Source organism: Macaca fascicularis, chromosome 19, assembly GCF_037993035.2.
Source record: "Macaca fascicularis isolate 582-1 chromosome 19, T2T-MFA8v1.1".
Lineage (NCBI taxonomy): Eukaryota > Metazoa > Chordata > Mammalia > Primates > Cercopithecidae > Macaca > Macaca fascicularis.
This window is the reverse complement of record NC_088393.1, coordinates 11,912,680-11,933,139: the sequence shown is the minus strand read 5'-3', so window position 1 is coordinate 11,933,139 and position 20,460 is coordinate 11,912,680. Positions and strand designations below refer to the sequence as shown.

The 20,460-nt window shown below is 55.8% G+C and overlaps 2 protein-coding genes across 49 annotated transcripts; both read right to left on the bottom strand.

Moving 5' to 3' along the window:
• Positions 1 to 227: 227 nt before the first annotated feature.
• PLPPR2 (phospholipid phosphatase related 2) lies at positions 228 to 11,133 on the bottom strand. 8 transcript variants are annotated; one of them, XM_045379048.2, is made up of 10 exons: positions 10,990 to 11,133; positions 9,612 to 9,786; positions 8,849 to 8,968; positions 6,227 to 6,415; positions 5,989 to 6,124; positions 4,431 to 4,702; positions 3,251 to 3,427; positions 2,089 to 2,211; positions 1,712 to 1,763; positions 228 to 1,578 (listed from the first exon to the last, which is right to left on the bottom strand). In XM_045379048.2, exons 2-10 carry the CDS (start codon positions 9,645 to 9,647, stop codon positions 1,235 to 1,237), a joined length of 1,449 nt encoding a protein of 482 aa, XP_045234983.1. In that variant the 5' UTR covers positions 9,648 to 9,786; positions 10,990 to 11,133; the 3' UTR covers positions 228 to 1,234. The 8 variants fall into 8 exon arrangements, with proteins under 8 accessions (XP_045234983.1, XP_045234986.2, XP_045234984.1 ...); XM_045379051.2 differs by having other exon boundaries at positions 2,105 to 2,211; XM_045379049.2 differs by having other exon boundaries at positions 6,227 to 6,340.
• A 484-nt stretch (positions 11,134 to 11,617) lies between these two features.
• CCDC159 (coiled-coil domain containing 159) lies at positions 11,618 to 20,396 on the bottom strand. Of its 41 annotated transcripts, XR_012428404.1 has the most exons (14): positions 20,272 to 20,396; positions 18,031 to 18,149; positions 17,704 to 17,933; positions 17,207 to 17,240; positions 16,869 to 16,957; positions 16,696 to 16,777; positions 15,556 to 15,751; positions 15,128 to 15,233; positions 14,602 to 14,669; positions 14,436 to 14,512; positions 12,987 to 13,108; positions 12,684 to 12,766; positions 11,865 to 11,981; positions 11,618 to 11,689 (listed from the first exon to the last, which is right to left on the bottom strand). XR_012428404.1 is itself a non-coding variant. In XM_074025944.1 (13 exons), exons 5-13 carry the CDS (start codon positions 16,941 to 16,943, stop codon positions 11,685 to 11,687), a joined length of 825 nt encoding a protein of 274 aa, XP_073882045.1. In that variant the 5' UTR covers positions 16,944 to 16,957; positions 17,207 to 17,240; positions 17,704 to 17,950; positions 18,031 to 18,149; positions 20,265 to 20,396; the 3' UTR covers positions 11,618 to 11,684. The 41 variants fall into 41 exon arrangements, 33 of the variants coding, with proteins under 33 accessions (XP_073882045.1, XP_073882049.1, XP_073882034.1 ...); XM_074025944.1 differs by lacking the exon at positions 15,128 to 15,233 and having other exon boundaries at positions 17,704 to 17,950; positions 20,265 to 20,396; XM_074025948.1 differs by lacking the exon at positions 15,128 to 15,233 and having other exon boundaries at positions 17,816 to 17,950; positions 20,265 to 20,396.
• Positions 20,397 to 20,460: the final 64 nt, after the last annotated feature.

The window sequence follows — 20,460 nt, the reverse complement described above, 5'->3', positions numbered from 1 at the left end:
AGGGCACAGAGAGGTGAATGAACTTTCCTGAGGCCACAGAGCCCAGAATGCTGAGCCAGGATTTCAGCCCAAGTCTCGAGCCCCATGAAACCGCACTGCCTCTCCACAATCGTCCTTAGATACACTGCAGCAGTACACCCACACCCAGCTCCACAGACATCCATAGACCCACGATGAAAGTCCTCCGCACCCCCCACCACCCGGGGGAGGAAGGCAGGTGGCCAAACTTCTGTTACAAACAGGTCTTTATTAAAGATGAGAAGCCAGGTCTTTATTAAAGATGAGGAGGGGGCAGGAAAGGGGGGCAGTGCCTCCTCTACCCACTGCCTTTGCCTGCCCGGGGTGAGGGAGCCCCTCTGCTCCACCCATGCCCCCCATGATGGCACATCTGTATGAGGCTGAGGCATGGGGGGCAGTGTGAAGAACAGGGGCAGGTTCCAAGAAAAAAGAAAAAACCCTTCCCACAGCCCTAATAAATAACAGAAGGGTTTGGGATGACCTGGGCACAGGCAAGGGGAGACACAGCACCCTGAACCCCAAAACCTCTGAAGTGGGGCAAGCCCTACTTAAGTAGGGGATTAGGAGGGAGTGGGTGAGAGGTGGAGAGGCCGCACACAGGGAGGGGCTAAGAGGAGAAGGGGTACCCCAAGGACCCTGCCATGGGGGAGCCTGCCCCCCACCCTACAGCTGGGCTCGCTGATTCTGAGAGAAGACTCAATGACAAACAATGACCTCATCTCCCTCCTCTCCTTTGCACATGCTTAGACACGGGCGGTCCCCCATTGACTGGAATCATGCCCACCCACTCTAGAAATTCTGGAAACCAAGGGCTCCTATTGGCTGTTTAGTCGCTCAACACTGGCTGGAGTTGCCCTCTTGCAGGAGGATTCTAAGAAGTGAAGAGAAGGCTCCCATTGGCTGGAGCCAACTCCTTTTGGTTAAAATTCTGAGAACCAGGGGTTCTCATTAGCCAGGCAATGGCCAATGGGGTCAAGCTTTGGCCCTTAAAAGGGCAAGAGTAGGGGCAAGGGCCCACCTTCCATTTGTGCCCATCTGAATATCTCAGAGGGCCAGAGAGGCAGGTGTCTCCCAAATGTCCTTCCAGCCATCTTCTAATGTCTGGGTCTGGCTGGCTTGGGGGGCAGGGGACTTTGGCACTCACGTGGCACACGCACACACACGCGTGGCAGGGAAGAAGTGGGGACTGGGCAGATTCTGGGTGGGTGGTCGGGCCTCACAGCAGGTGGTCACGGCTGGCAAACAGGTAAGGGCTAAAGTTGTCCCGGTGGAAGGGGGAGGGATAGAGTCCACTCAGGGTGTACAGGTCCCGCAGCAGGGGCGTGGGCAGCAGCAGCTTCCGGCCACGTCCACCACCCCCGCCTGGCCCCCCAGGTCCGGGGGAGGAAGGCGAGGGGCCCTGGCTGGGGGTGGGCGCTGGCAGGGGTAGGGGCAGGGGCAAGGGCGTCGGCTCAGACCTCAATCGAGGGCGGGGCACACGGGGCGACGAACACATGGCTGGGGCCCTGGAGGACACGCAGCTGGGGATCAGGTGGCCACGGCGGGCACAGTTCTGCGACTCTGGTGGTCAGAAGCCAGATATCAGGGGATCAGAACACTTGGGAGGCAGCATAAAAACCTAGGTGAGACGTCTGGGGCAGTAGCTGCCCACCTGAAAGTCCCCCTGTTTAGTCCCCACACCCCCAACACTCACTGGATGGGGTGAGCCGTGCCGGTGTCGAATGCGGCCTGCAGACCTCGGGTTCCTGAGACAAAGAGACAGAGGGAAGGGGCTAGTGGCCCCCTGGGCCCTACCGGCCACAGCCACAAGGAGCTCATCAGGTGAAGAATCCCACGGAAAAGACAACCACAGTTCTCATGATTAACCGTGTCCCCTTGGGAAGAAGACGGGGGTGCTCCCTTTCATTCTTTGGGGCTGTCCCCCCAGGACCTGTGTCCACAGAGATGGGTGATCCCTCCACTTCTCCATGGTTCTGAGACCCCCACCTCTTGCCTGACTTCCTTCCTGCCTCCTTGGCCCCCTCCACCCACCACCCTCTCCAGCCGGGAGCAGCCCCCGGCCCCCCTTACCTGGGCCACACTTAACTTTTCGAGGGGGCTGTCCACGGTGGGGGCTTGGCCCAGGTCCTCCCAGGGAGAGAGCCTTCGGCCAGAGGGTGGCCGGCTCTGAAAGTTGTGCACAACGCAGGTGACCTGGAACAGAGGGAGAGAACAGTGTTGAGGCCTGGGGTCAGTCACATAGGAGCTATGTAAATACCATCCCCATTTTTCAGATAAGGAAACTAAGCTCAGGTTTTCAAAAACAGCTAATGCATAGTATGTGCCAGGCACTGTTGGCTCCATTTTACTATGAGGTAGGTGCAATTATTATTTATCCCACAGAGTCTGGACTAGGGTAAAGCAAGTAAGACCAAGTTGTACAGGGGCAGGGTTTAATTTTTTTTTTTTTGAGACAGAGTCAAACTCTGTCACCCAGGCTGGAGTGCAGTGGTATGATCTCAGCTCACTGCAAACTCCACCTCCTGGGTTCAAGCGACTCTTCTGCCTCAGCCTTCCGAGTAGCTGGGACTGCAGGTGTGCACCACCGTTGCCAGCTAATTTTTTTTTTTTTTTTTTTTGAGGCAGACTTTCACTCTTTCACCCAGGCTGGAGTGAAGTGGTGCGATCTCGGCTCACTGCAACCTCCGTCCCCCGGGTTCAAGCAATTCTTCTGCTTCAGCCTCCCGAGTAGCTGGGACTACAGGCTTGCACCACTACGCCTGGCTAATTTTTGTATTTTTAGTAGAGACGGGGTTTCACCATGTTGACCAGGCTGGATTCGAACTCTTGGCCTCAAGTGATCCACCCACTTCAGCTTCCCAAAGTGCTGGGATTACAGGCGTGAGCTACTGCACCCAGTCTTGATTCGTCTTTATTTAGAATTTTTATATTTCTGTACATTATGATAGTTTTGTATTAACTTTGATTTTTAAAAATGTTTTGTTAAAATATGATTAATCTTGATTACTAAGTGTTTGGGCACCCTCTTAAAATTTGCATTCAAGGCCTTGCCTCACCCTGATCCTGGTATCTCATTTCACAGATGAGATGAGAATATCCAGGAAGGGTCAGGTTAAGGGACTGGCCCAAGGTCACACACAGTCCACACCCTTCTCCATCATGTGGTCCTGCCTGTTGGGTCAGAGAGCTGATGGGAAGGTTCCATGCTGGGAAGGTTGAGGAGGGGACTCACCAAAAAGGTGGCGATGGCCGCCCCTGTCAGGAAGCCAGCCAGCACGTCGGACCAGTGGTTTCGGTACTCAGCCACGCGGACCACGCCCACCAGGAAGGCCGGACACAGCAGGGCCAGGCAGAGCGAGGGTTTGACCAGGCGGGAGCCCTTCACGCGGAACACGAGAGTCACGTACATCTGTGGGGAGTCAGACTGGTCAGGGGACAAGTGGAGGCAAGTCTCTGAACCCAAGTGGACGCTCTTTTCTGGGCTAGAATGCATGGCCAGAGCGTTGGGGCTGGAGGATGTGGCCAGGGGTTCCAGGAATGGAGTCATGGACTCCCCAGTGGGCTTTTCCAGGGAGCGTGACTAAAACGGCAAAGGGGGGTGGGGGTCAGGGATTGAGGTCTTGGAGTCTCATGGGCACCACTTGTAGGGCTAGGTGTGGCCAGAGCTCCCAAGAGCAGAGGACAAGGTCTGGGGCCCAGATGTCCCTGGTCCAGAGTCGTAGATGAGGACAGACACTTGCTGGGTTAGGGCGTGGCCACAGAACCAGAGGGTGGACTCAGGGCTAAGGGGGCAGGTCCAGGAGCTGTAGGAGGTAGAGCTCCTGACCCCCAGGGGACTACTGACAGTATGGGAGCATAAACCCGGATGCCAGAAAAAAGAGTTGAAGCAACAGGGTATGTGAGCAGGAAAAAGCACAGGACAGAGTTAGAAATCCCAGAGCAGTTAAGAGCAAAGAGTGTGGCCAGGGCTACAACGGGAGAGAACAAGGTCCCAAGGAGAGGGGCAAGGGCTCCAGGAAGCCATCCAATCTACCCAGTCTCCCAGCTAATATCTAGCGCCTGTAGCATCCTGGGGGCCTGGCTAGGCTCTAGGGGTTCCGAGTCTTGCACATCAGGGATAGTGTCCTGATCCCATAGGGTGGAGCCAATAGCTTCTCTCGTATTACTGGCTCAGGAGGCGTGGCCAGAGAGCAAGGGCCGGAGGCAATGGACAGCGATAGGCTCTGGCTGGGGGCGTGGCTAGGATCTGGGAGGAGGAACTAGAGTTTCCAACAGGCCGCGGCGTGGAGCTAGAGCTTCCAACAGCACCAGGGGCGTGGAAGAGCAGAGGATCCAGCTCTGGCGGCTTCCAGGCCACTGGGCGCTGTCCAACCCTCACATCCATTTCCAACCCCGAAGCTCCCGAGGCTCACCGCCGTGTAGGTGACTGCGTAGGCGCAGAGGGCCGCGTCCTTGCAGGGGAAGGCGCGGCGCGCGGCGGCCACGAGGCTGGGGCTGCCAGCGCAGGCACCCTGGTCAGTGACAAAGCGGTCGGGACCTGGCCGATCCGGAGAAGGTGGCAGGCAGCCCAGGGCCGTGTAGTTGGGGCGGCACACGGACAGGAAGTGTGGCGTGGGATTGCCGGTCACCACCTGCCCCGCGTTGGCGAAGATGGTTGTGGTGAAGAGGCCGAAGGAGTAGACCCCTAGGGGTGGGATAGTGGAAGCGGTTCATGCGCCAGGCCCGATGCTCCCACTGGTTCCATTGGGCCTCTTAGTTCCCTTTTCCTGTGACTGTCATTAAAGCACACTTGGGACCCCGTAGTTGTGCCAACATCCCCCTTCCTTAAGGACCACCATGAAGACACTCTGAGGCCTCCTGCCCCCAGAGACCCTCATTATCTGGCCCCTGTCTTTCTAGGATTACCACTATGTCAGGGGCGGGTCCTCCCTTGGAGCCCCATTATAGCTGGGCTTGGACCTCCCGGCCAACCCAACACCATTACATCAGGATCCACCCCATGCCTAGGAGGGCTAGGGAAAACCCTAATGGCATACCTGGGGCGCTTCCTGCCTGCCCTTAAACTGGCTACGACTGAGTTCATCACTCTCCTCCTGGGGCCACTAGTAAGTTAGAGCTGGGTCTCCCACTGTCTGCCCCTGGGACCACCATTATAGGTAAGCTCTGCCCCTCCCCCTTTCCCACAGCCACCACTTGAGGCTGGGACCCCATTTAAAGCACAGCCAGAGTCTCATCTCCCTACCCAGGGGCCCCAGGGTGTTTGTCCTGTGCCTGTGTCTCTCTTTTGTACCTGAGACTCTCCTTGTGGCATTTTGGGACCCTCTTCCTACAGTTGCCATCATGGTTGGGTTAGGCCCCACCCATATCCCTAGAACCTCCATTACATCTGGCCTGAGCCTAAGTCCCTTGTTGCTTCCTAACATCCCCACCATGGCAATTCCAGGTCCTCTTCCTTCCCTGCTGGAATTCCCTTTTTTTTTTTTTTTTTTTTAAAGAGGTGGGGTCTTGTTCAGTCTCCCAAGTAGCTGGTACTCCCAAGTAGCTGAGTCTCTGCCTCAGCCTCCCAAGTAGCTGAGACTACAGGTACGCACCACCATGCCCAGCTTTTCCCTGGAATTTTTTTTTTTTTTTTTTTTGAGATGGAGTTTCGCTCTTGTTGCCCAGGCTGGTGCAGTCTTGGCTCACTGTAACCTCTGCCTCCCAGGTTCAAGGATTACAGGCACCCGCCACCATGCCCAGCTAATTTTTTGTGTTTTTAGTAGAGACAGGGTTACGCCATGTTGGTCAGGCTGGTCCTGAACTCCTGACCTCAGGTGATCGCCCACCTTGGCCTCCCAAAGTGCTGAGATTACAGACGTGAGCCACTGCGCCCAGCCTGGAATTATGATGACTGTCAGGCCCAAGACTCTTTCCTTCTATACCCACCTCCCGACCATTACCATGGGACTGATCCCGGGCCATATCTCTCACCCAGGAAGCGGACCAGCCTCCGCAGTGGGGGGCTGAAGCGACAGCAGGCTCCGGACACGATGGTGCTCTCCCCGATGACCGGGACGGCTGAAGGTGGTGCGGGGAAAAAGGCACGCGCCAGCTCCCCCAGCAGGATCTGTGGGCAAGACCAAGGTAGAGTCTTCCTGGCCTTCCAGCCCATCCCCTCACCCACCCTCACCTGGCCCACCTGCCTCCTAGGAGGTCTTCACTGTCTCACCGTGAGGGTGGGCCCGGCAGTGACCAGTGCGTAGATGAGAGCAGGAGGCACTCGGCTGGCAGCCTCAGGCCCTGGGTAGGGCTTGGCGTAGGTACTGTCATAGCAGAAGAATCCCTGGGTGTGCACAGGGAAGGTGTCCGTGAACTCCAGGCGGTAAGCAAGCAGGATCACGATGCCCAGCAGCACCGACTGCCACCAAGCCAGGGCAGGGAGAGGTGGCGGAGAGAGAAGAGAGAGGGTCAGGGCTCCAGCTGAGGCCACAGAGGCAGAGATACAGAGATGGAGAGACATGGGTTAGAGACAGAAACTAGAAGATGGAGAGAGACAGAGACAAGGGGGAGAGAGACTGAGAGAAATGGGGAAAGGAGGTGAGAGAAGAGCCAGGGTTTAGGAGAAACAGAAGGAGAAGGAGATAGAAACAGAGAGAGGCCGTGTGCAGCAAGCGGCTCATGCCTGTAATTCCAGCACTTTGGGAGGCCGAGGCAGGAGGATTGCTTGAGCTCAGGAGTTTGAGATCAGCCTGGGCAACATAGCATGACCTCATCTCTGCACAACTATAGTCCCAGCTACTTGGGAGGCTGAAGAAGGAAGACTGCCTCAGCCCAGGGGGTTAAGACTGCAGTGAGCCATGATGGCGCCACTGCACTCCAGCCTGGGTGACAGAGGGAGACCCTGTCTCAGAAAAAAGAAAGAAAGGAAAAGGAATGGCCGAAACACAGGAAGAAAGAAAAAAAGAAAATAAAGAAAAAAGTGGTTCATGCTTGTAATCCCAGCACTTTGGGAGGCTGAGGCAGGTGGATCACCTGAGATCAGGAGTTTGAGACCAGCCTGGCCAACATGACAAAACCCTGTCTCTACTAAAAATACAACAATTAGCCAGGCATGGTGGTGGACACCTGTAATCCCAGCTACTCAGGAGGCTGGGGCAGGAGAATCACTTGAACCTGGGAGGCGGAGGTTGCAGTGAGCCAAGATCATGCCACTGCACTCCAGCCTGGGCAGCAGAGCAAGACTCTATCTCAAAAGAGAGAAAGAGAGAAAGAGAGAGAGAGAGAGAGAGAAGGAAGGAACAAAAAGAAAAAGAGAGAGAGAGAGAGGGAAACCAGGAAAGGAGGGGAGAAGAGGAGGAAAAGAGCAAGAGAAGAAAGAAGGGAGAGGAAAAGGGAAGGGAGTTGTAGAGAGAGTGAGAGAAGAGATGGGCATGGGGAGAGTGAGTCTAGGGCCAAGGCTCAGATGAGAGACAGACAGACAGTGGGAGGTGGAAAGACTCTCCCACAAGGAAAGAAATCGGAGGAGTAGGGGTACCAGCAGCTACCACAGGTCTAACCCTCACCGTGGGCAGGGGGTCGTACCAAGTTTGTCCATGAATTAATACACTTTACCTTTAGAACAGCCCTAGGAGGCCGGGCGTGGTGGCTCACACCTGTAATCCCAGCACTTTGGGAGGCTGAGGCGGGAGGATTGCTTGAGGTCAGGAGTTCTAGACCATCCTGGCCAACATGTTGAAAGCCCATCGCTACCAAAAAGTACAAAAATTAGCTGGGCATAGGCCGGGCGCGGTGGCTCACGCCTGTAATCCCAGCACTTTGGGAGGCTGAGGCGGGTGGATCACGAGGTCAGGAGTTCAAGATCAGCCTAGCCAAGATGGTGAAACCCTGTCTCTACTAAAACCTACAAAAATTAGCCAGGCGTGGTGGCATGCACCTGTGGTTCCAGCTACTCGGGATGCTGAGGCAGAAGAATCGCTTGAACCCGGGAGGTGGAGGCTGCAGTGAGCTGCGATCGCGTCACTGCACTCCAGCCTGGGCAACAGGCGAGACTCCATCTCAAAAAAAAAAAAAAAGAAAAATTAGCTGGGCATGATGGCACACGCCTGTAGTCTCAGCTATTCGGGAGGCTGAGGTAGGAGAACTGCTTGAGCCCAGGAGGTGGAGGTTGCAGTAAGCTGAGATTATGCCACTGCACTCCAGCCTGGGTGACAGAGTGAGACCCTATCTAAAACAAAACAAAACAAAAAAGGCCGGGCGCGGTGGCTCATGCCTGTAATCCCAGCACTTTGGGAGGCCGAGGTGGGTGGATCACCTGAGGTCTGGAGTTCGAGACCAGCCTGACCCACATGGAGAAACCCTATCTCTACTAAAAATACAAAATTAGCTGGGCTTGGTGGCGCATGCCTATAATCCCAGCTACTTGGGAAGGCTGAGGCAGGAGAATCGCTTGAACCTGGGAGGTGGAAGTTGCAGTGAGCCGAGATCGCGCCATTGCACTCCAGCCTGGACAACAAGAGCGAAACTCCATCTCAAAAACAAAACAAAACAAAACAAAAAAAAAACAAAGAACAGCCCTAGGAGTTGGGACTCTGCTGATGCCCATTCTATGAATGAGGAAACTGAGGCTCAGGGGTACCTGTGGTGTCCAGCACCCTGCAGTGTGGATGGGGCAGAGAGGGATTGGACCCTGGGGAGTGGCCCTTCTCAATCCAAGCTCATAGCCACTTCTCAAGAGAAAGGGGACAGCAAGGGAGATCCCAGCGATGGAAAAGTGGGGGCAGATAGGGAGACTGAGGTTGGACAGAGACTGAGATAGGCACGCCCTCTCTGGGAGAGATACGGGGGTCCTCACCTCCACGAAGACAAAGCAGGGGATGATGGAGAAACTCCTCTTCAGATGCGGTCTCCCTCCCGCCATGGTGAAGGCCAGGCCTGCAGAGGTGGGGAGGGAGTGGGAGTCCCAGGGGTGTGCCTAGGGGAAGTCTCAGGTCACCGGGACCCTGGCTTCATCCCTGAGTCCTTTGGCCACACCCCTGGCCCTGAAGACCCGGGCAAGCCCTGACTCTGCCCCTTGAGCCTTCTGGCCTCGCCTCTGCAATCCAGGTCCCGCCCTGTTGGTCCTGACCCTACTGGGGACACCTGCCTCCCCTGATACCACTCCCTGATATTCTACAGGGGTCCCCTTCCTCTATAGCCTACATGGGAGGCTCTGACCCAATGCCTTTTAGGAGGTGGGCCTTTAGAAGAGACTCCCCAGCCTCATGGGAACCCCTCCCCCATGGCACTTAGAAGGGTCCCCACTAGTTTTTAGGGGACCCCATCCTCTTTCCCGAGGGGCTCCCCATCCCTACCAGACCCTTCCCCTGAGTCTCTTCCTCCATGGCCTCCACAGGGGCCCCTCTCTCTGTCCCCATGGGCTGTGGTGTTCGTGTCTGGTTGGGCTGATAGCCAAGCCCTCCTTCTCTGCCAGCTGCCTCTCCCTCCTTCCCCCTCTTCCCAGCCGGTCTGCCTCCCAGTTCTCCTCTTCCCTCCCCCAAGGCTACCCCCAGTCCCCAGCGCTTCAGGGCTCAACACAGTCACACCTGCTTACACCCATTCTCCCAGCCCCATCTCACCTGTGAAAGCGCCCTATGGCTTCCCCCAGGCTGCATCCACGCCCGAAGACTCACAGCCGCTCCTGGCAGCCAGCAGGGCAGGGATGGTCACCCCCATTGTGCAGATGTGGAAACTGAGGCCCAGGCAGGCAAGGGTAGGCACTCTGGGTCCAGCACCCCACCCACGACGCTCATTCTGCAGTGTGATATGGGGTGATGGTCGCCAGAGGTCCTAGATACCCATGGTCACCCATGCTGTCACCCCTAGGAAGCACAACCCAGCTGCAGCCTCCATCCTGGCACCCCCCCGACACACACATACAAAACCATGGCATAGCGTTCACCCATCCCACAGTGAAGACCCAGCACCTGCCCACTTCCAGGCACTGTGCTGGGCGCCACTTTGCAGTGAACAAGAGGGGCCCCCTTGTTCAGACAGGTGTCCAACACACACAATACATGTCAGTGAATACTCACGCACAGTGGGCTCACAGCCTGTCAGAGACACCCAGATACCACTCCCACCCAGGGCCAAACAGAGAGGGACATATAGGAGACCCTACACACATCACAGTCCCACACAAGCCCCCACGCTAACTGTAGAGTCAGTGACCCACAGTCAGGCCTGCAACACACTTAAGAGTCACAGAAAAGAAAGAGTCACCGCACACAATGGGGGTCACAGAACCCATCACAGCGTCACACCCCCAATTACAAGGCACTCAGCAACAGCCACACACAAACAGTCTCTTATTCACACCGACAGTCACAGGGGAGAGACACGGTGCCATCCACAACCACATGGCCACATCCATGGACCATGACACAGACTCACAACGCCACACAAGAAAGGCACAAGGCGCACGACCACAGCGACACACACATACACACCATCAGAATGAACACACAACAGCAGCCACACAATGACAGTCCTATGCACACAGCCACACGAACACCAAGACAGTCACACATAGAGACAGCAGCCACACGGGGGGCCAATGGCAGCCACAGCACAGCCAGACACACACACACAAACCATCAGAGTGACACCCACAACGACAGCCGCACAATGACAGTGACAGACACCCGCGGACCTCCTGAAGCCACACAATCCCAGTCATACAGCCACACGATGGCAGTTACACAACCACACACAGACACACAATGACAACCATACACAATCACAGTTACCCACAGCCACCCTCACCACCAGTGCTGTGCTCCTCGGCCCGGGGTCCCCTCCCCCAGCCCCGTCCCCTCCCCCAGCTCGCTGCCTCCCCTCCCCCACCCCTCCCCACGCTGGACCCGGAGGGACCCGACCCTCAGGAACCGGGGACCGACACCGAGGGTGGGAAGCCCACGAGAGGGGATGAGGGGCGCCCCTAGCCCCTCCTCTCACCGCGTCGAGGCCACCGCCGCCTGAGCCCCCGCTCCGCCTAGACTGCCCCGGCGCGGCGGGATGGACAGACGGACTGCCGGCCAGGCTGGCAGACACGGAGACCGAGACGCGGTCGGCCGGGCCGGGCCGCGCCGCGCAGACTCCGAGGTGGAGGGAGGGGCGGGGCCTCCGGGCGTCTCACTTACATAGCCTCCGTAGGGCGGGGCTTCCGTGATCTTGGGGGCGGGGCGTGTTAGCATCGATTAGGGGAAGGAACCAAGAATGGCAGTAGAGAGGGAGGACCCTGGGGTGGGCGGGGCTCCGAGGGTAATAGGAGGGCAGGGCTTCAGAGCATGTCCCTGGGCTGCGCCCCTCCCTCTCTGGGCCTCAGTTTCCCCACTCGCCAGGGCCCCCCAGAAAGGAAGGCTCTGTGGCCAGTGTGGAAGTCTGTCTGGCCTCTCATATCTGGACAGAATGACTCCTTGCCTTATCATATATTAAATCTGGCTTCAAATGTCCCCTGATTCCAAGCCCACACATCCCGAATGGCCCCTGGGGTCTTTACATCCCTCCCCCCACCAATGAGGAGTAAACTGGGAGGGCAGGGGGATTCCTAGGCACAGGAAGCAGCAGGACTGACAGTCCGGGCTAGAGGAGGGTTTCGGCTAGTTTATTTTCTCTCTGGAGGGGTCTTCAGGGAGAGCAGTCCCGGCTGCTCAAGCTGTGGAGAGAGAGGGCGGGTCAGGGCCTGGCCAGGTCCAGGGGACTCCGGGGCTGCCGGTCAGGGATCTCATGCCCAGATCGGGATCTGGGCCTGTTCCAAGGGTCTAAACTGTGGGAGTCAAGGGCAGGTCAGGAGGGAAATGGGTGGAGGGGGGACTGGGGAGGATCTGCACCGGGTGGGAAGGAGCGGCAGCTCTTGCTAAAAGGTGGCTGGGAGAGGTCCTGGTCAGAGTCGGAGTCAGAGTCCCAGGAGGCGAGTGGAGGGCTCAGGCACCGGTGCCCCTTATGGCCTGCAGGAGGGATAGGTACCCTGAATGTGACCCTTGAGTAACCCCCAAACATAGGCCCTGTGTCCCTTCATAGTATACCTCACTGATACTTAAACCATGACCCCCAAGTCCCTTGAATGTGATCTAATGTGACACCAAATTATGACTTCAATGACCCTTGAATTTTACCTGACTGACACTTTTTTCTGAGATGGGGTCTCGCTCTGTTGCCCAGGCTGCAGTGCAGTGGCGCGATTACGGCTCACTGCAGCCTCGACCTCCCAGGCTCAAGCGGTCCTTCTTTCTCAGTCTCCTGAGTAGCTGAGACTACAGGCATGCTCAGCTTCAGGTACACCATCACCCAGCTAGTTTTTACATTTTTTGAAGAGATGGGGTCTCACTGTGTTGCCCAGGCTGGCCTCAAACTCCTAGACTCAAGTAATCCTCCCACCTTGGTCTCCCAAAATATTAGGATTACAGGCATGAGCTACTGCATGGAGTCCCCGTGGACTCCTATAAGATCCAAGTGACTGAATGTGACCATGAATGACTCCTGGATGAAACCTCCAGTGACTCCTTAATGTGACCTCAGAACACTACTTAATGTGACCATAGAATAACACCCAACAGATGTGACTCCCAAATAGGCTCTCTGAACATAGTCCCCCTGAGTGAAGCTACACAATGACCTCCCACCCTTAAGCAATTCTCAGTCTCCCTCACCCCTGAGGCTTGAGGCCTTGGGACGGGCCCCCGAGCACATGGTGAGGCCGTCTATGGAGTTCTGCAGCACGTGCACAGCAGACCTGCAGGAAGATGAGGAGCTGGGGGCCCTGGGAGACTCCAGACTGCTCAGGGTGTGGACAGCAGTAGGGCTAAGGTTGGGGGCCGTGGTGGGGGTGAGTCCTAGGGGGTGAGGGAGGTCTGGACTCAGGTGGGCTCCAGATTCTGGTGGTCACTGCCAGATCCGGCTGGGGGAAGAGGTTCAGATGAGGGTTGGGGGTCAGACTGACGGCTGAGCATCACCATATATCACTCAGTTCCTTCTGGAGGTCATCCTTCCAGCAGCCACTGGCTCCCTGCGGTATCTCTTCAGTCTCCGGCCAGGCAGTTGTCTCATGACCCTGCTGCTTCATCTTGGTCAGGATCTGGGGTGGGGACGGATGAGAGAACGGCAATCATAATAATAATGACAATAGCACCGGGCGCAGTGGCTCATGCCTGTAATCCCAGCACTTTGGGAGGCTGAGGCAGGCGGATCACGAGGTCAGGAGATTGAGACCATCCTGGCTAACATGGTGAAACCCCATCTCTACTAAAAATACAAAAAGTTTGCTGGGTATGGTGGTGGGCGCCTGTAATCCCAGCTACTCAGGAGGCTGAGGCAGGAGAATTGCTCGAACCCGGGAGGTGAAGGTTGCAGTGAGTTGAGATCGCACCATTGTACTCCAGCCTGGGTGACAAGCACGAAACTCCGTCTCAAAAAACAAAACAAAATAAATAATGATGACAATAGTAAAAAGTGACCACTATATAGCACTTAGTATATGCCAGGCTGCATTCAAGTGCATAATACTCAGCTAATACAGACACCTGATCAGGTAGGGATGAGTGGGGTTTTTTTGTTTTGTTTTTGTTTTTTGTCTTTTTTTGAGACAGGGTCTCACTCTGTCGCCCAGGCTAGAGTGCAGTACTATCAGGGCCCAATGCACCCTGAACCTCCAAGGCTCAAGCGATCCCCCTACCTCAGCCTTCTGAGTAGCTAGGTCTACAGGCATGTGCCACCACACCCTCTTGTTTCATTTTTTTGTTTTGTTTTGTTTTTTTGGTTTTGTTTTTTTGTAGACACAGGGTTTTATCATGTTGCCTAGGCTGGTCTTGAACTTCTGGGCTCAAGCAGTCCACCCACCTCAGCCTCCCAAAGTGCTGAGATAACAGGCATGAGCCACAGCACCCAACAAGATGAATTTTCTTTTTCTTTTTCTTTATTTTTTAAGATGGAGTTTCGCTCTTTTTGCCCAGGGTAGAGTGCAATGGCATGATTTTGGCTCACTGTAACCTCCGCCTCTTGGGTTCAAGCGATTCTCCATCCTGTCTCCTGAGTAGCTGGGATTACAGGCACACGCCACCATACCCGGGTAATTTTTGTATTTTTATTAGAGACGGGGTTTCATCATGTTGGCCAGGCTGGTCTCGAACTTCTGACCTCGGGTGATCCACCCACTTCAGTCTCCCAAAGTGCTGGGATTACAGGCATGAGCCACCGCACCCAGCCAAGATGAATTATTATTACACCCATTATACAGATGAAGAAACTGAGGCTCAGAGAGGTCAAGTGACTTGCCCACAGTCACGCAGCAGTGAGTGGCAGAGCTGAGATTTGAATCCAGGCTCCAATCTCATGGTGGAAGCTGGCTGAAATCCCCATCCCTCTGTCTCCCACTCTTCCCCAGGGTCCCCATCTCCTGCACTCACTTTGCGGCATTTCACCTGCGTTTTCTGCATTTTCTGAATGTTCACCAGGTTCTCTGAGATCTCATCCTCCTGCGCCTCTGTGGAGGGAGGGGGCTCAGGGGGACGGGGGGCTGAAGAAGGAACCCCACCCCCCACCCGCCACCGGATGTGGGCTTCAGGCACTCACGGAGCTTCTGATAGATGAAGGTCACCTCCTCCCGCACCAGTTCCAGTTCCTCCCACAGGAACTTCTTGCTGAGGGGACAGTGCAGCCTAGACTTGCACTCCCTGCCTGGCCCCTGATGTCCCTCCCTCCACCCATCCTCCCAAGCTCTGTCCCCCCCCACATCCCTGCCCTTTTTCCCTCCCCTTCTACAATCCCCCTACCCTCATCCCCATCCTCTCCTTCTGATCCCCAGCCTCCCATTCTCTCAGCCTCTCCCACCCCACTCAGCCTCCTATCACCTGGCCTCCACCTCCCCACCTCCTGTCCCCAACTTTCTACACCACCAGCCTCCTGTCCTCTCAGTCTTTCCTGCCATCCCCCCTTCTGATCCCCTGGCCTCCTTTTCCATCCCACCTCCAGCTTTCTGTCTTCCCTGCCTTCTGGCCTCTCAGTTTCCCACTCCCCCGCCCCCACAAGCCACCTGTCTCCCCTGAGCCTCTCCTCCTCTCCTCTTTTTTTTTTTTTTTTTTTTGAGACAGAGTCTCACTCTGCTGCCCAGGCGCCCAGGCTAGAGTGCAGTGGTGTGATCTCGGCTCACTGCAACCTCTGCCTCCTGGGTTCCAGTGATTCTCCTGCTTCAGCTTCCCAAGTATCTGGAATTACAGGCACCCGCCACCATGCCCGACTAATTTTTGTATTTTTAGTAGAGATGGGGTTTCACCATGTTGGCCAGGCTGGTCTCGAACTCCTGACCTCAAGTGATCCGCCCATCTTAGCTTCCCAAAGTGCTGGGATTACTTTGGGATGAACCACCACACCCGGCCTCATCCCCTCTTCTTGTTCCTCAGGCTTTCCACCATCCCTCAGTCCCCCTCCCCCAGGCGTCTGCCATTTCCCCCATCCAGCCTCCATTCCCCAGTTCTGGGTCTCCCTTCCCTCCCATGGACTTCAGGCTGCCCTCCCGCCATACCCCACCTGTCCCGGATTTCCTGGGCCAGCAGCTGCAGGCAGCGAGTGGTGCGGGCCCGCTGCACCTCCTCAGTGTCACGCAGGGTCTTCTCCAGCCCCTGCAGGCCTTGGGCCAGGGCCCCATACAGCTCCTGCTGGCCCTGCTCCATGCCCCTCTTGTGCCTCTCCTTCTCTCCCTGGCGGCCTGTGGGGCTCAGCACCTCTGCAGAGAGTGTGGGACCTTGACTGAGCCCTGATCCCACCCAGAACCCAGCTTGTCCTAATCTTGACCCAGAACCCAGACTCTCCCAATTTCTCTCACCCTGGCCTGGCCCAGCTGATCCCAACAGGACCAGCTTCCAGCCTGACTTTTTTTTTTTTTTTTTTTTTTTGAGACGGAGTCTTGCTTTGTCTCCCAGGCTGGAGTGCAGTGGTGTGATGTCATCTCGGCGTACTGCAACCTCCGCCTCGCAGAAAGCAATTCTCCTTTCTCAGCCTCCTGAGCGGCTGGGACTACAGATGCACACCACCATGCCTGGCTAATTTTTGTATTTTTAGTAGAGATGGGGTTTCACCATATTGGTCAGTCTGGTCTCGAACTCCTGACCTCAGGTGATCCTTCTGTCTTGGCTTCCCAAAGTGCTGGGATTACAGCAGTGAGTGACCGCACCCGGCCTTTTTTTTCCCTTTCTTTCTTTTTTTTTTTTTTTGAGACAGAGTCTCGCTCTGTCGCCCAGGCTGGAGTGCAGTGGCCGCATCTCAGCTCACTGCAAGCTCCGCCTCCCGGGTTCATGCCATTCTCCTGCCTCAGCCCCCTGAGTAGCTGAGACTACAGGCGCCCGCCACCTCGCCCAGCTAGTTTTTTTGTATTTTTTAGTAGAGACGGGGTTTTACCGTGTTAGCCAGGATGGTCTCCATCTCCTGACCTCGTGATCTGCCCGTCTCGGCCTCCCAAAGTGCTGGGATTGCAGGCTTGAGCCACCGCACTGGGCCTCTTTTTTTTTTTTTTTTTTTAAGTAGATACGGGGTTTCACCATGTTGCCCAGGCTGGTCTCAAACTCCTGACCTCAAGTGATTCACCCTCTTTGGCCTCCCCAAATGCTGGGATTACAGGTGTGGGCCACCATGCCTGGCCTAGCCTGACCTTGATTTCTGGCCAGTCCTCACCTTCAAGCTGCTGAATCTTGATTTGCTGCAAGCAGCTCTCCTTCTCCAACATGGTCACTGAGTGGTTCAGGAACTCGAAAGCCTGGGGGAAAGAGGTCAGCCTTGGGGTGGGAGGAAGGAGGGGAGGGCAAGGAGAAAGAGAGGTTGCTGGGGGCAGGGCCAAGGCGGTTCACCTTGGTCTGGGCCTGTAGCTGGCTCTTGAGTGACTCAAGTTCACATCGCAGGAGCTTCTGGGAGTCGGGAATCATCACAATGGTCTTGGCTGTGGGCAGAGGACAGGGTGAGCCAGGGCTGTAAGGGGTGGGGTCTGGGGCAAGGGCAGGGCAGAGGTCAGCAGAGGCTCAGAGTAGCAGTAGGGACGGGGGTAAGATATGGAACAGGGTCCCACTCAGTCTTGGGCAGGAGTGAATGGGTGACCATGGCAGGGGGTCAGCTGATGCTGGGGCAGAGGGTAGAGGTGGAAACCAGCAGGTCTTCCCCACACAGTTTCGTTGGAAAGGAGATTTCTCACCTTTGACTTTGGAGGAGCTGGTCTCCAAGGGCTTCTAGGGAAGAGAGATGAGATGGGAGGAGAAATTTGTCCCTGAGCTGCCTGCTTGCTAACCTCAACCCAGTTTGGAGGGCTGGACAAAAGTTGGATCTCCTCGGTTCTGGGTGTCCCAAACCACAAGTACAGGCAAAGCTCCACTCCGGGCATATTCATGCACCTCCCCCTTGGGCTACACATACTACACTTGCTCAGAAGTGCACTTATGTGGCTGAGAGACAATCACAGTCAAATCCCCATGGAAGACACAAAACCACACTCTTTCTTTCCATCCATTTCTTCCTCCATTCAAGACTTGCTTAGTGAGGGCCTGCTGAGTGCCAGGCGCTGTTCTAGGTGCTGAAGAAACACAGTGGATGTGTTCATGGGAGTCCCTCTGCCCTACAGCCCCTTCCCTAAGCCCCACAGCAGTAGATTGCAGTGGTTTTTGGCATTGAAGGGGTTTCCCGGGTGGGGGTGACCTTAGCTACGTTGTGATGCCTCTTCAAAACGTCCTGGTCATTACAGCACTCCTTCTGCAGGTCTGGATTGGGGGAGGGGGTAGCCTCATGTGGCGGAGGCCCCGAGCCCCACCCTGGCCTGCAGTCTGCACTCTTCACTGTGTCCCCAGAAGCAGGACGTCCCAAGGTCTCTGGCTCTGGGGTTCTGGACCAGTGAGCTGTACGCTCCAGAGCCTTGTCCGAGGAAAAGCCTAGGGGTGAGGGCTTCCTTGAGGGACAATGCAGGGCACTCCTCACATTCCCAGCCCCTCCCAGTGTCCCCAGCCCTATGGCAGCCCCCCAACGAACCCCAGTACTTGTCACACTTCACGTTAGCAGGCAAACACACACTGGAGGATGAGGGAGGTGAGTAGAGGCAGGACGCAGAGTAGTCAGGGTCCCGGGGTAGGCCGGCCAAAAGAGGGTCGCTGTGAGTAGGGAAGCAGGGGCTGCTTTGAGATAAGTCCCCATGTCCCCAGTGCCCCCAGACCCTCCCTGACATGCCAGAGAGGCCTCAGCCCTAAACTCAAGGCTTCTCAGTTATGGTAGGAGCCAAAGCTGGATGAAAGATGATCCCAAGGCTAGGCGCAGCCAGCAGTGATGGCTCACGCCTGTAATCCCAGCACTTTGGGAGGCCAAGGCGGGAGGACCACTTGAGGTCAGGAGTTCAAGACCAGCGTGGCCAATATGGTGAAACCACATTTCTACTAAAAATACAAAAACTAGCTGGGCGTGGCGATGGGCGCCTGTAATCCCAGCTACTCAGGAGGCTGAGGCAGGAGAATCGCTTGAACCCGGGAGGTGGAGGTTGCAGTGAGCCGAGATTGCACCACTGCACTCCAGCCTGGGCAACAGAGTGAGACTTGGTCTCCAGAAATAAAAAACAACAAAAAAAGATTATCCCAGCCCCAAAGTTTGGGCTGGGCAGTGAGAAGGACCAAGAAGGCCCCAAAGAGAAAAATCAGGCCTCAGAAGAGTTCAAAGAAAAAAGGGACCTTGACATTGGCTTAAAGGAAGGGCTTTCCTGGCAGGCAACAGTATGTGCAAAAGCTTGGAGGTGTGGAACCACATGCTCTATGCTGGTAAATTCATGATGGCTGAATCGAGGTCCAAGAGGAAGCAGCAGGAGGTTAGCAGAGCAGCTCCAGTAAGGTATTGATGGCCAAGCCAGGAACTTGGACCTGGCCCCACAGGTGAATGCCAGCCATAGAGTGTGAGCAGGAGAGGCAGGGCATATCTGTTCAATAGATGTTAGCTGAACTGGGGCCCAGGCCTGCGCTAGAAGAGGCTGGGAACAGGAAACAGCTGAGCTCTGGGTCTCACTTCCAACTCCCCTCCCCCTCTAGTATAGCCAGATATGGCACAGATGGAGATATCTGGGGCAGGTCTGCCTGGAGGAATTTCTAGGTGAAAGGCACCTTGCCCTGAGTCACACTCAGTCTCTTCCCCCAAATCCTCTAGACCTTTCTCTTCTGTCGCCCTTGCCAGGCCCTCTGCCTGATTCAGTCGACCTGGAAGACTCCTACACGCTCTTCAAAACTCTACTCAGGCTGGGCGTGGTGGCTCACACCTGTAATCCTAGCACTTTGGGAGGCCAAGGCAGGTGGATCACCTGAGGTCAGGAGTTCGAGACCAGCCTGACCAACATGGAGAAACCTCATCTCTACTAAAAATACAAAATTAGCCAGGTGTGGTGGCGCATGCCTGTAATCTCAGCTACTTGGGAGGCTGAGGCAGGAGAGTCGCTTGAACCTCGAAGGCGGAGGTTGCAGTGAGCCTAGATCATGCCATTGTGCTCCAACCTGGGCAACAAGAGCGAAACTCTGTCTCAAACACAAACAAACAAACAAACACTATTCAGCATATCTTCGGTAAAATCTTCCTTAATCCTTTTTTAGGCTCCTATTTTCTGAGCACCTAATTGAGTGCCGGGCATCCCCTAAGCATTCACTGTATCTTGACACACAGCCTGTGATGTACACGTTTTTCTTCTGCCTGAAATGTCCTAAGCTGCCCCTCCGCGAGTCACTGCCTCAGGAAGGTCCTCACTTCCAGGCGCAGCAGAGTATGGCGGTTAAGCAGGGAAACTCTCTGGCTAGATGGCCTAGGTTCAGATCCTAGCTCTGTCCCTTCCAGCTGCGTAATACTGGTCTCGTTACTGAACCTCTCCCTGCCTCAGTGTCCCCAACTATAAAAACGAGATGTCATAACATTCACCTTACTGGGATGTTGTGATTAAATAAATTAATCCATGCCAGTGCCTGGTATAGACTAATGGGAAGCTGTGTTTGCTCTGGAATGTCACGCTGAGAACCTGGGACTTAGGGACCATAGGAAGCCTGGGAGGCTTGGAGGGGAAAAGGAGAGGCATTTGGGAGCCAGTTTAGGTCCCCAGTCGTGCCTCCTCTCTCCCCGTCCCATCCGGTTGTTGCTTCCGCGTCCCTCCTGGGAGAATTATTTAGGGAAGGGGGCGGGGTCATCATCCTGGTTCCGCCCCCTGGGTTGTGAATTCTGCACCCGCCAGGCTCCAGAACCCCACCTACCACATACCACCTGTTCATGCTCTCCCATCAGGGACCACGAAGCCAGTCCTCAGCCGTGACGCTGAAGTTTGATCCCGCGGGGACACCATCGCGTTAAAACGCTCAGAGGCTGAAGGAGTCACAGAGAGGGGTGTGGCCGGCATTTTAGTTCCGCCCCTGCCAGAGTAGCTGAAGGCCTCATTGGCGCCTTCACGCT

Coding starts and splice junctions, on each gene's coding strand:
- PLPPR2 (XM_045379048.2), bottom strand. CDS start 9,647: ATGCAGCCTGGGGGAAGCCATAGGGCGCTTTCACAG. Junction 8,969..9,611: donor GCCATAGGGCGCTTTCACAG/GTGAGATGGGGC, acceptor GACTTCCCCTAG/GCACACCCCTGGGACTCCCA. Junction 6,416..8,848: donor CCTGCTTTGTCTTCGTGGAG/GTGAGGACCCCC, acceptor GCTTGGTGGCAG/TCGGTGCTGCTGGGCATCGT.
- CCDC159 (XM_015440535.3), bottom strand. Junction 14,670..15,555: donor GCCCAGGAAATCCGGGACAG/GTGGGGTATGGC, acceptor CTGTCCCCTCAG/CAAGAAGTTCCTGTGGGAGG. Junction 14,513..14,601: donor CTTCATCTATCAGAAGCTCC/GTGAGTGCCTGA, acceptor CTCCCTCCACAG/AGGCGCAGGAGGATGAGATC.